This window comes from Opisthocomus hoazin, chromosome 11 (genome assembly GCF_030867145.1).
Source record: "Opisthocomus hoazin isolate bOpiHoa1 chromosome 11, bOpiHoa1.hap1, whole genome shotgun sequence".
Taxonomy (NCBI): Eukaryota; Metazoa; Chordata; class Aves; order Opisthocomiformes; family Opisthocomidae; genus Opisthocomus; species Opisthocomus hoazin.
This window is the reverse complement of record NC_134424.1, coordinates 24011397-24025301: the sequence shown is the minus strand read 5'-3', so window position 1 is coordinate 24025301 and position 13905 is coordinate 24011397. Positions and strand designations below refer to the sequence as shown.

Genomic DNA, 13905 nt, shown 5'->3' with positions numbered 1-13905 from the left:
AGGAGAGGAAAAGCTTACAAAATTGTGTGTAGTGAGTGGAACGTGATCAAGAAAGTCCACTTGCAGTTCCTCTCCAATCAAGGAGGCAGCATCTGTATTCCAATCCAAACGCACTTTTTTTCTGAAAGAAAGAGAAAATGGGGACAACAAAATTACTTGGGAGAGAAGGCTGGCCTAATCAATGTTGTGTGAGTTTTCTTGTGTAAACTGAAAACAAATACAAAAAAGCGTGGCTAACCTCTTACAGTGAGCTGTATTTCAGTGTCTTTCACTTAAAAAATTAGAACAACTTTGATAACATAGCAATTCACCTCTTTTTCTGTTTATTTTTTTAACGTGTAAGTAATTTAGATACATAGATTATTTGAAATACGACACCTAGAAACTGTAACGGAGTCACAGAAATACTCTTATAAACAAAACATAAGAAATTATGAATGGCAGACTTGGTGACACGAAAGCCATATTACGTGCTTCAGTACTGAAGTTACTGGTGACCCCACAATGGACTCAGTTACAGAGATGCAAACCCACAAATGACTGCCTCATGACTGAGGCTTTAGAGAGCATTAAGCCCAAGCCTTACGAGGTGTGAAGTTAAATGTATTAACTCCATGAGATACCTTCACTCCCTCAGCTTGTAAAAGAATCATTTGGTATTTAATAGCAGCATCCCCGGTCCTACAAAAAACAAGGAATATCTGAAGTGAGTTTTAAATCCAAACATTGAAGTTGTAGAGGAATGTAGAGCCTTAAAACTGAGCACACAGAGCAGACGTTCATTTAAGTTGGGTAAGAATCACCAGCAGTGAAGTTCACCAACTGCACATGCAGAGGAGAAACGCACCTCAAATTTGCAGGCATGCCGCATCATCTCATCTAGAGTATGACAAAAAACTCTGTAAGGTGCTACAAGAACTTGAGCATACCCCTCAATTTTGAGCACTTTTACTATTAAGCTTTATAACAAAAATAAAATTTTTAATACTTGGGAAGCTGAACGAGTTGCCCTAGGGGAGGATAAAGAAAGCAACATGGAAGTGTTCACAACCAAACTGTGCTTTTAAAAGAAACCAGCAAGAGAGCGGAAGAAAGCATCATTGCTGCTATTGTAAACCCAAGATATTTACATTCTCTAGTTGAAAGTTTCACATATAGCATCCCAGACTCTTACCCTTTTGGTTCAGTAAAAAGCCGAAAAACTGCACAGCATTCTGGCTGCAGACCTCTTACTTTAAGTGCCTTCATAAGACAGTCATGTAAGGTCATCCCATTTCGCACATTTACCTGTGACCAAAGGGGAAAAAAAATTTAGTCAATGATTGCAAAATTTGTTTAAACTTTTTTTGGGGAAAAACATCCTCTTTTTCTTCTTCTGTTTAGAAGTTCCAGTAAAATGGCACATCTATTTACTCTTGAAGTTAATAAATAGCTAAATAAGAATTACTTGTGTGACATAACAACAGACTGCTGTGTATTCCGATTTACCTTGCCACCCATTAAGCCAATCTGTCAGGCAGGCACATTTTCTGCCATATACGTAACTACTGTGTACTTATGCAAAAGAAGTTTTGAAGCCATTTTAAAACTTTTTGATTTCTTACAATTACTAAGTTTCTGTGGAACAGGATTTTATATAGCACTCATACAAGTAGGCAGCCTATCAAAGTAACAGAAATGCAGGCAAATGGAGTTACCTTAAGTATAGACAAAGGCTTAATTTAGATTTCAGGGAACTTTGCGTAAGACTGTTATTAGTACACTCAGCTCCAAGAAATCTAATAGAAGTGTTCCCTCAAGAAGTCTCACTTCAGCTTTAACCTCCGTACTTCACTGTGGGCATCCAAGTGAAGAAAATGGTGACAGAAATGACCACACGCCTTACTTCATACAGGCATCATTGCTTAGGTCAGCCAACTACTGTCTTTTAATGTTAAATATGTAAGCAAAGTATCTTGCTCATGTATACTGGAAAAATACAGCACCGAGGTAGAGAAATACAGGTTCTCAAAATACAGATACACTGATTTCAAAATATGCCTTCTAGAATTAACAAACTGATGACAACACGCTTAATCACAGTAAGACTTTGCGAAGCTTGGCACTTCTCTTGCCAGACACACATCATAGTGTTGGCAATGGGAACAGCACGACATTTCTTACATAAAGGTAATGCAGACTTACCACCGTGCGCTGCTTGTTGGGCAAGAAAACACGAATAGTATTACTAGTTTTGGAAGTATCTGATATTTTGCCATCATCAGATGCACGGCGTTGATAACCAAACTGCTGGACGATAGTAGGCGAAATACAGTTTGGGCCATCAAAGACAGAATCCTTGAGTCCAAAACCATTACTGATAGTCTTCCAAGCTCCCTGAATGTGCTCCATCGATGCAGCCTAAGAAACAAAATTTGAGAGAGTCAGGGAAAATTACAATATCCTTCGCTATAAAGTGGTACTCTCTTTTCCTGAGACAACAGACCTCACAGCCTCTTTTGACAGCATCTGAAAACTGCACTGCCTTCTTCCTCGTGACACAGTTCACCCACATCTGCAAAACTAGCCCGGGTCTTGAAAGCATTTGACTTTTTGCACGTGCACAGATCATCAGTCATAAAGGCGTAATTCCTCTCACTGCACCTCTGGTGTCATAGGAGCAGTTTACCACCACGGTGATTTAGACAGTCAGTGCCCGAGGGGCCTTTGGAAAGGTGGCTAGATGCCAGCTGCAGGCCAAAAGAATAGTCTTGCTAGCATCATCACAGACTCTACTATCAAGGAGAAGAGGCCCCACAGGAATTATAATAAAAGGCATTACTCGAAGAAATTATACTTTTAACAATGATTTTGAGGCTTTGGTTTGGGGTTTTGAGGGGCGTTGGGGGTGACTGTTGGTTGGTTTGTTTATTTTAAAAAAGGGCAGCAAGTTTAATACTGTTAGCACACAAAAAATGCATAACATTTTAACAGTATTACAATTTACATAGTATGAAACAGCAAAAAAAAAAATAATTCTAAAAACTCACGCACACTGTGCTCAGTTATATTTCAGCATAAACCTCTCCCAGTGCAGGGACATGAACAACCCCCTGCCTACTTCCAAGTCAGCACACAGTACTACTTTTGCACACTCAGGGACAAAGATACAGGTACCAGTGTATTTTTTTCCCCCGTCTATCAAAACTCCAACGCAATCTGAACTCCAAATTATACTCCAAATCCACCTTACTCAAAATGAAGCAAAAATAAAGTCTGAAACTGTTTTGAATAATGAAATGTACTCCTTGCTAAACTTCCAAGTAGCCAGATTCATTACAAAGCTTTCAGAAGAAAAAAATCATAAAAAAGAAACAGTGAAACTAAGCATGGTAGTTTATTTTCCCCATAAAACTGCATCCTTCTACAAACATCTGAGAAATTAATGTTCAGAACTACACAGTGCAAGTGCACTTCTTATGCCATTTTAGTAGATTGTTTCCATATTAATCTTCAGTTGTTGTGCACACCACCTAAATTCCTGACCACCTCTATGAAAGGTAAAGAAAGTCATACTAAAGCTGCAAATTCAAAAAGCAAGTCAGTCAGGAAATGCCAAAATAAAGGTCTTCCAAGAAATCCTAATCCCTTCCCCTTATGGTACAGGAAAGACTTGCACTGAAAGACCTACATTGTTCCCCTGAAACCACTAACAACCTCATTCAGTACAGAAGAGCAAACACTCCTTTACTGAACACCTAACAGTACCTATTAAAATCTCATTTCATGCGTGGTCCTGTACCTCCTTTGTTGCAAATTATTTGAACCCTCCAATTCATTTCCTCATGCCCTTCTGTGTGGCACCCATGCCAGTGAAAAAAACCCTCCACCTCCCCTTATCCCAAACACTCCCATGCTTATGTCAGAAAAAAGGCAACAATGTCTGCTACAGTATAAGAGCTAAAGTAATGTAATTCATGGAAAAAACGTCTCCACTAGTGTTAAGTGTCCATTTTGGGATGCCCAGAAGAATAAACTTTGAATTTCAGAGTGTTTCACTCACAGCACAACTCCAAAAAGCCTTAGCTACCTACATTCATGAGTACTCAACACTGCTAAAGAGCTAAACCCAGCTCTAACTAGTATCTAGAGAGGAACTATGTAACAACAACAAAGGGAAAGGTTTGGTTTGTATGATGCACCTACCATCACATGCACACCTACAGCAGCAGAACTCTGGGCATCTGACGCTCTCTGCCACACAGGGACATTTCTGGTCAGTGCATGAACATGTTTTTCACTGACAACATATACAACGAGCACACGCATACCCTTTCCTTCCCTCCTGCCACTCATCGTCATTCCTGCATCAATGCCATCAGTTGTGCAGATCCAGTTGTTCAAAGGTTCAAAATATTTAAATGCCAATAAGAGTTAAAACTCAATGCCCAATCAAAGTCTACTATGATTTAGATACTTGGAATTATGTTCTTCTTTAAATCTATGGCACATAAACTACAACAGTCTTACATTTGATGTAAAAAGGGAACAGGGAATGGGAAGACACAGAGATATTCTGAAAGGAGGCGGCAGGAGGGAAGATAAAATTGAGGAATGTAACAGAGTTCAGCATGCACAAGCATCTACAACAGTCTTGGAATTCGTATGCATTGCGCTACTGTCAGGAATCAGAAAAATGAAAAAGGAGTTATGTAAAGATGCAACAACCGTACTATGCATATGGACAGCTGCAAGAGTGACCAGTCAGATGGCAACAATAAAAACAGAGTGGAGATAAACTGTTAGATAAAAGGGGTAAGATGAAAGTCAGTCAGCTTGTTCTCTTTCCTCCTCTTAACCTCCACTATGAGGAAGCCTACTTTATTTCACCCTTCTAGGGCATACATGAGACAAAACAAGAGGAGCTCAACTGGACTTCTCTACTAAGCTGAGATAAGCAGTAGCAGGGCAACCATCAAAACTCCCTTCTTGTCACTACTGACCTAAGTTGACAACACCCTAATGTTACAGACTTCATATTTAATATTTTGATGTGCTGTCAAAATTTCTTGAAAAATTCAAGAGAAAACCAGCAAATCACAAAAACTTCAGACTTACAGCTTGTCAAAAGCTGTTTCATACCAAAAAAAGCTATTTCCCTGCTCTAGTGGTGCTCTCCTGTCCAAATATGAAAGGCCTACTGCACACTGCAGAAAAGCCTACCAGCGACGATCACAGAAACACATTTTGAGGTTGTTGTATACACAGTCAGAAAAACCTACAGTTGCTATCAGCCTTCTGTACGGTACCAATGTCAGTTGTGTCTTTGATGATGCATTTGGATCCTTCTCTTTCCCAGGATCTTTGCCTCAAGTAAGTGCTGGATATTCTCAGGACTGCGTGTGTTTGGCATAATTCTCTCTTCCAGAGATGCCGTCCTCTCTCTTGCCACCACGCTTCATCAGTGCATTTTCGCCATCTTTCTTGCTGCAGCTGATGATTCTGCCCTGGCAGCTTGGGTTCACACATAATGCTGAGAGTTCTTTTTCTAGAAAATTATGAAGCACTTGCTTCCTCAGCTCAGCAGGCAAACTTAAAACATGCCATCCTTAGCTCTCCTTCTGGCCTGAAGTCTACGGGTTCGCCAGAAGTCTACGGGTTCTACTCACTTGGCTCAGATCTGGCCTGGAGTGGACAAAGGCCTGCAAGTGGCCGCTGGGAGGGGGAAGACAGAGAAGTTTGAAAGGTATCCAAAGTCTCCTGGGGAGAGACAGGGAATCCCTGATGAAAAGTTGCCAAACTTGCTCTTGGCATCCATGGTACAAGCGCACGCAGTTGGTAAGGTGGGGCTTACCGAAGACACTTTTGCAGCTATTCAGAAGGAGCCCTCATGTGGGATGGCAGGAGGCTCCAGCTCCTCAGAAATACCTCTTCACTCAGGCCAAGAAGAGTCTAGCCAAGAACGCTTCGATTCTGATACCGCATGGGCAGCCACTGGACACGTTCACTCCTCAAACCTAGTGACTGTTCTTACTTCAAGTTATTATCATGGAAGAACAGAGACAGTCATTAAAGCTGCTTCTTAAGAAGTAATTTACAAATTAATTACCCCTTTCCCCTGCCCTCCAGTGCAAAGAAAGCTAGGTCAAAAAAAATTATATGAATATACACAAAACATCCACTTTGAACTCAAACAGCTCACTGTATACATAAATATGAGGTAAGAGAATTAGCATGGCAACTACCTGACCAGCTTTGAACTGACCAAAAAAAGAAAACCCAAACGCCATACAACATAATACTGCACGTACACACACATCTTGTAGCTGGCACACTGAACACAGAAGCAAGCACAACAGCAGAAGAGAACAGACGTACTGTTTCACAGAACACAGGTTAGCTGCATTTCTGGCCACCTTAACAGGTAAGACATGCACAGTACAGCTTACCTTTCAGTGCCCTGTAACCTGTGGCCTAGCATTTATTTGTTCATTTTGGGTCTTTTGCTCCAATCAGTATTTGCTGAAAGCCATTTTTACTGAAACTACATTCATTTTCTTCAACTCTCCCAAGATCCACACCAATTCACTGAAAAAATATCTGCTATGTTCTGAAGAGAAATTTAGTGTAAAATACATGAGGAAAGATTTTACAATGATGCCTTCATAAATACGTAATTCTTAGTTTGTCTATTCCAGAAAAACTAGCTTTTCTTCCTTAAAATGAGTTACAAACATGTTTGTGAAACCTAATGAGTACCAGGTATTAGATTTACGTTTAAGCCATGCTCATATAATCCACGGCCAGCTGAATGTTTTCATGCATCTTTTTACACTTCTTCCTGCAACTCAGCTCTTCACTTTCATGGAAATTACTTCCACTAGCCTATCTACAACTGAAAAACTGCAACAGCAGCATTCAAAGAATATTTTACAATATTGAAGTATGAGCAAATCAGTCCCCTTGTAGATGCACTACTGCTAGAAACTGATACTGATTTGTTTCATACTAAACACTCAATTTGAGAGAAAATCTCATACTATTCCTCCACCTCTCACAGGTATACTGCACACTGTGACCAAGACTGTGCTTTTAATTAGTACTTTTTACATAGTTACAGATTTTGATTAGTCATTTGAACACACATTAAAACCAAATGCACAAAATGGCTATGCAATGTGCACGCCTGACAGTAACAAATTCCTACAGATCAATCACTCATATCCACTCAGATCATACTCATACCATCCATTTATATCCAAAAGATACATGAAGTTACGTCAACTTTTTCCATGACTAGCAAAATTTTAGTCTGTCTGCCTAAGAAATGATGAAACTGGTAATGAAGCAGCCTTAAACTTGCAGGATACAAAGCTAAACTCCTCCCAGTATAGAGTTTAGGTGCCTTTCCCTTTCCTGTATTTCTGAAAAACCAAAAGTTTTTAAAGAAAATATAAACACAGTTCCCCATCCCAACACACACACACACTGCCATTTTTATCCATGTGAACAATTGTCACACTCATGCTTAACGAAATACATATACAAAGGCAAAACACCACAGAACAAAATCCAAAATCCATTTCAAAATGAACACTACTGTAAGAAAATATAAACTTTAAAAGTTGCTTATAAGAAAAGTTTTCACCTCTGACACAAAGAGATAAAGAATACATTTAACTGTGGTCTTTTCTGAGTGCCCCTCCCATACGGTAGTTCTCTACTGATTTACTATTACATGGGTGGCCAGTTGTCTGGGGGAAAAAGAAAGCCAAGTATCTATTGTGATCTATTGCAGTATTTCTTAAAAAAAGCTTTTCGTAGCAGTAGCAGATAAATATGGACCCATTCCTAGATTAATAAAGCTGTGATAAATGTAAACGTAAACGCAGGGCATGAGTTAGGATCAGTCTAACAACCCAAGCAAATTTATCACACATCTGCAAGGTTGGGGTTTTTCCTTTGAATGTCCTTCATTTTAAGAGACTGATGCCAAAAAGCAAGCTCCCCCCTACTGAACTTAAAAAAAATTAAAACTTAACAGGAGGAAATGTTTTGGGTTGTTTTTTTTTTTTCCCCCTGAACAATAACAACCCTCAAAAAACAACAGTGAAAAATTACATACAGTTTTTGCCTCGGTTGTTCTGATGTTGCAAGTATGTTCTCTCACATTTTTCTCTGTTTCTCTGAATCACTATTTCTTAGTTACTACTTCAGCCATTGTGCTGCTAATTTAACTTTATTTAAGGAAGAAGATAACACTGGTTTTCCAACAACTGGACTCTACAGTAAGGAGGGCGCAAGGAATGCAACTGTCAATCTGACACACTTTCAGTTTGATTAATCTTTTGCAAGGTTAATACCTTTCTGTATTTAAGAGTAACTTTCAGAGTAAAACTCTGGTTAACAAGCACAAACCAAGTCGTACTACTTGGCTGTACTAGGCTACACTTTGGGCTCTAGTCAGTGGGTATTTGTCACCAAAACCATCTGCACCTTTGGCGCTCTGTGCGTGCTCTTATCTGTTGATTAGAACAGCTCCAGGCTACTTTTCCTAACAAATTTGTTTTCTCCTTTCCACACAGATCATTCCTGTGTCAGTCACCCATTTCTTTCCACATGAAACCTCTATCAAGTTCAAATGCAGAGCTCCGTAAGTTTTCCTACAAAACCTGAATTCCTGCATTAGAGAAACAGAAGCACTGAACACACTGCTTGTATCTAACAGAGCACAAAGGGATACAGAATCCAAATCCTTCCCTTTCCCAAAGCAAAAAAAGCAATCCTAGGTAAAGATAAAAATGCAACAGGTGCTTCCAAGCACTACATCTGAACTTTTCAAAATTTTAGTAAAGTACTGCTGCTGAATTTATATAGATTCACAAAAAAGTTTATAAAATTGCTATTAAAACAGCTACGGAAGGAAAAAGAAAGCAAGGAAAGTATACAAATTTTGCACGTACATTTTGTATAAGTTTTGCTAACCAACCACCAGAACTCTATGTCATGGAATGAAACCTCCACTTTTTTTTTTAGTATAATTTATAATTTTTATTTTATTCTCATTAAAATCAATAAACAGTGAGAGGTGGTCACTCAATGTTTTAAATATATTCTCTTAACATCATGAAGACTATTAAAGCTGAAGTGATATTTTTGACATCCTCAGTTTTTAATTTAGTAAATTCAAATGTATTACCAGAAATAAAAAGCATACTGAAGACTGCTTTCTTATACCTGACTGTATCAGAATCATTTTATATGACACTCTTCTCATGCTTAGACTTCTTGTTTTTTCACCATAATGCTGAATTCTTGACAGCAGAATCCACCAAAGAAAGATTTAGATAGATCTTTAAAGCGGACCTCGCACTGCAGAAGCGGGGCTTTGCATTTACACGTGTATTGACATTATGCAGGCAAGACATTTCGGACAAGCGTTTTTTTCCTCACGTCTTTCTATCAACTGCACGCATGTTCTCAGACACGTGCCTATTTGCATTCTGAACTTGCTCACGCTTGAATTGTTTCAAGTACGGATGAAAGCCCCAAACTGTGTCTACAGTTGCCTGGAACTCATCCACTTTACAGCAAGGATAAAAAAGTTACTCAAATGTCAGCAATCCACTAAATGCCCTTCCCACACACGTTCTCAAGGATTAAACAAAAGTGACTGAGAATCTCAGCACAAAGAATTACTGGCTCCATCCTCCTGCAGTTGCACGTAGTAAATGAAGTCACACTGAGGACACCACAACTAAGAACACACCAGTCTTTGCACCAACCTCAGTTTTGCTGAAAATGAACACAGCCCGAAATTAGGTTATTCAAGTAACTGCTGGGAGCTGCTAGTTATGCAGGCTAACCATCCAGTTCAGTCGTACCACAGTTATTGTTAAACCACCATTGCAAAATACCAGTCAATGCTAGATCATCTGTACAGTTAGACAGAACAGGATGCAGCGATCCAGCTAATCCAAGAGTTAGGTGTTCTCTGCATTCACTCAGAGCAGCTTTAAACTAATAAACGTAGTTTATTAAATGTGGGCTCTGTGCCAGAACCAGCAGTGCCACCAGGAGGTCAATGCCGCAATTCTAAGAGCCTGGGCTCTGGAAAGAACATAGAGATCGGGGCACTGGGGGGGCAGCGGGCCACAGCACCAAGAAAAGGTTTGGCAAGGGTCTGGAGATATTTTTCTGTGAGAAGACCGAACAAATGATTCTCCCTTATATTTTATAGTAAAAGTGCACCTAGGAATAGTTAAACATATGTTTCTCCCATACGAACTAAAACTAACATGATACTAGAGTATTTTAGCTACAAACTGCCTGGACAGCTCTACTAAATTTATTTTATTATTTCCTATGCACTGGTATATGTAAAGAAGCCTGCATAAAATGGCAAATAGAAACTGAAGGTAATTAGAAATTACAGATTGTACACAAGCAAAATTACTTAGACTATGTCAAACACCTACTGTCTTGAATGTCTCAAAAATAAATTATGCTCCATTTTAATTCCATCTCACATTATCGTACTGCATACATCCACGAAATTACAGTTCTGGTTCGGGTTTGTTTATTTAACAAAGCACCGTAACAGACTCTTTTTTCAGAGGTACAATCTCAGAAAAGGAAAAAAAAAAACACCAACCACTAGTTGTAAAATCATGACACAGACATGATTTACTTTAGGTCTGGATTATTCACAACAGATCTGTAGTTGTGTGCAATGGCAAATGCTATTTGAAGACGACAGGCAAATATCAATATCTAAAGTTCTAAACTGAGGAAGGGCTTTCCCCCTGCAAAGTAAATATCCATGTAGACTGTCTAAAGTAGGAGCTTAAGTCAAACACACACTTCTGATAAAGCAAACACTGAAACAACTGTAGGCATCATATCAATTTTGTGGAATTTCTCAAAAAATAAAAAGGAAATTTTAGTAGCAGTGAAAGAATACAAGCACTGAGCTTGGTTGTGGTAAGTCTCCCTTCTCCCAGGAAAGATCCACGGACCTCGGAAGAAAGAATGGGGCAGGGTAAGGAGGAAGTGAAAGATAATCAGAGAAATTTATTTATACCTTTACTTTTCCTTTAAGCGAATGAAATCTTATGACAAAAGGATGAAGTACATCATCTGTGGAAAGTAACACAAAACCAGAAGATATTTACTAATTTAACAGACAAACTTATACACATGGACAAATTTGTGAATTACATCAACAGAAGAGTTAACTCATCATCCTTCTACTGCTACAGTTTCAATGGCCTTCTAGCCTTTGATTATTTGATGCAACATTTCAGCATAACAAGGCACACTGTGTAAGGCCAGACTGCATGACAACCAAACCTACCCCAGCTCAACACAATCTCATTCTTATTCGACAACAACATAAAAATCTCTTAGAGCTGAAAACTCACTGAAGTGAAAAATAAGTACGAGTTGAACACTTTCTTTTCAGACATCAGTTCCTTACACACAGAAACACCTTGCTGACTCACAGATGCTATGACGAATGTTGGATCCAAAACAAGAAACCCAAGCGAGCAACAAGAAGCTAGGCCTCTGAAGGCTATCTGCACCTTACACATCAGCATTAACTGTAAGAGCAAGAATTCCTACGGAAGCTGAAGAAGTCTTGCTTAAAAGACTGGAAGCCCAGATTAGTTAAAGAAAGAGGTGCAAGTCAAATATACAAAAACATTCACAGATAGTAAATGGTAAAATGCTTTCTTAGCCAAAGTTCCCATCCTAATTAGCTATTCCTAAAACAACCCCACGCAGAGACGATTAGAGAAGGCAAAGACACACCACAGCCACAGAGTCACTGAGGCTGGAAGGGACCTCTGGAGATCATCCAGTTCAAACCCCTGCTCAAGCAGGGTCAGTTACAGCACGCTGCCCAAGACCACATCAGTTCGATTTAGAGCATCTCCACAAATATGGGCTCCACAGCCTCTCTGTGCAACCTGTTCCAGCGTTTGACCACCCTCACAGTAAAAACGTGTTTTTTTCTGTTCAGATGGAGATTCACTTGTTCTAATTGGTGTTCCCTGCCCCTTGTGCTGTCACTGGGCACTAGTGAGAAGCCTGGTGACCTCTTCATTCTCTCCCATCAGTGTATTTATACAAATTGATAAGACCACCACAAAGCTTCCTCTTCTCCAGGCTAAACAGTCTCAGCTTCCTCAAGTCTTTCTTTACATGAAACACAAGAAAGCACACATAAAAAAAAAAATCAATAACTTCTATTGCTAGCTCACTTTTGGTTAGAAACATCCTCTCTCCTGGACAGAGCAGTTGGGGGGGGGGGGGGGGGGGAGGGAAACAACCTGCAACGATTTTACCCAAGACGGCAAACTCCCAGAAGAATGCTTTGGAATCTCCACCTTGAGCAGCTTAGTAATTTTAAGACTAAAACCTACTTACAGTCTGAACTGTACATTTACCCTGCTTACTAACTTGCATACTTCTACACAGCAAACATTTAGGAATGTGACATACAAAATATTGTGAATATGGTTTCCATCATGGGAAAAGATAAGCAGGTACAATGGGGAGAAGGAAGGAAGGAATGCTGTCTTTCACACATCAGAGGAAAAGCTGAGAACTTCAGTTCGAAGACAACCAGTCAGCAATAACGACATATTTAGGAACTAGTCCACACTGAATCAGGGTGGAGGCTGCAGTGTTCATTCATTTTTAACAAATTATATTACTGAGGAATAAGGAGTGGAAAGTGATACGACCAGAAAGTACTTGGGGGCCAGAAGCACAGAAAAACAGGGAAGATCAAAAACACCATAAGAAGGATAAGAACAAGTAGAGGACCAGACAAAGACATCCTCACAGGAACCAATATACACACAGGGTGTAAGGGGCAAGTGTTTGGAGCTTGTTTTTTTAAAAGTAGCTAGGCTGACAATTAGCAAACCGATAAAAACAACAATACAATTACAATCCTCACATTTAGCTAAGATCTCAAGAGATTAGTAAAGACCACTTCTTGAGGAAAACAAGAGCTAAAAACTGAGCCGAAAAGTGTCTGGGACAAACTTGGAGAAAATTAATCCAGTCAGCATGATGGGTAACATTAGATGAGAAAGACGAGAGAAAACTGATGGGGAGGGGCAGAGGTTTTATAGGCTGAAAACCTAGAGCATTTTTATTGTAAAATCAGCCAGAAGAAAAACAAATCTCATCTACAAATCAAGACGAGAAAGCGTAGCATAAAACAAGCGTGATGGGTTAAAGAAGCAGCAGGTACAATATTTCTACCTGTAACCAAAGTAACAGCTGTAAGGGAGTAAAAATGCTTTCCTTTTCTTGACAGAGAGAGGTGACCAACAAAGATCAGTAGGAATACTTGCTAAGAGAACTAGCAATAAAAAGGGTTTAAGAAGCTAATGAGTTGACAAAAATACCAGCTGTTACTGCAGATGTGAGATTCAATCAAACCTGAGAAGGAGAATTGTTCACCTCAGACAATAGCAAAGCCAAGGGACAAGAGAACTACTCCGTACTGGAGGAAGTTTGCCCACTTGCAGGATTTCCACCTGAGACACTCCACAGTGTGCAAGAGAAGGAGCAAGGGAAGCAGCTGTTCTGCAAGGGGAACACTGAACTCGCACAAGTTAAGCACTGATCATACATCCGCACCAAATCATCGCTTTTGAAAAATTAAAAATTCTGCTACAAATACACACCTAACTGCACAAACAGCCAGAACAAGAGTGTGAAACAGTTTTCAAACGACAGATTTGTGTTTCGGTGTTGTCAAGTCCCTTTTGAACTAGATACTGATGGTTTTAGAAAATACACTTGGACAATACTGCATTTCAGATTCGGTAATCACAAAGATGAGACACTTCAGCACTGAGATTCAGACAGTCACAGATCTGCACATGTGATACACTATACATG

General features: G+C 39.5%; 1 protein-coding gene across 7 annotated transcripts in view; it reads right to left on the bottom strand.

Moving 5' to 3' along the window:
* RAF1 (Raf-1 proto-oncogene, serine/threonine kinase) overlaps positions 1–13905 on the bottom strand; it is an 82217-nt gene that overhangs the window by 23406 nt on the left and 44906 nt on the right. For 4 of the 7 annotated variants that reach the window (XM_009940936.2, XM_009940937.2, XM_075433130.1 and 1 more), the window contains exons 1-4: positions 11063–11081; positions 2185–2400; positions 1175–1287; positions 19–121 (exon numbers count right to left, since the gene is read on the bottom strand). In XM_009940936.2, coding sequence (XP_009939238.1) covers positions 19–121; positions 1175–1287; positions 2185–2391 — 423 coding nt within the window. In that variant the 5' untranslated portion in view covers positions 2392–2400; positions 11063–11081. Of the gene's footprint in view, positions 1–18; positions 122–1174; positions 1288–2184; positions 2401–11062; positions 11082–13905 lie in introns of those variants that run through there. The other 3 variants (XM_075433127.1, XM_075433129.1, XM_075433132.1) reach the window with 1 other exon arrangement.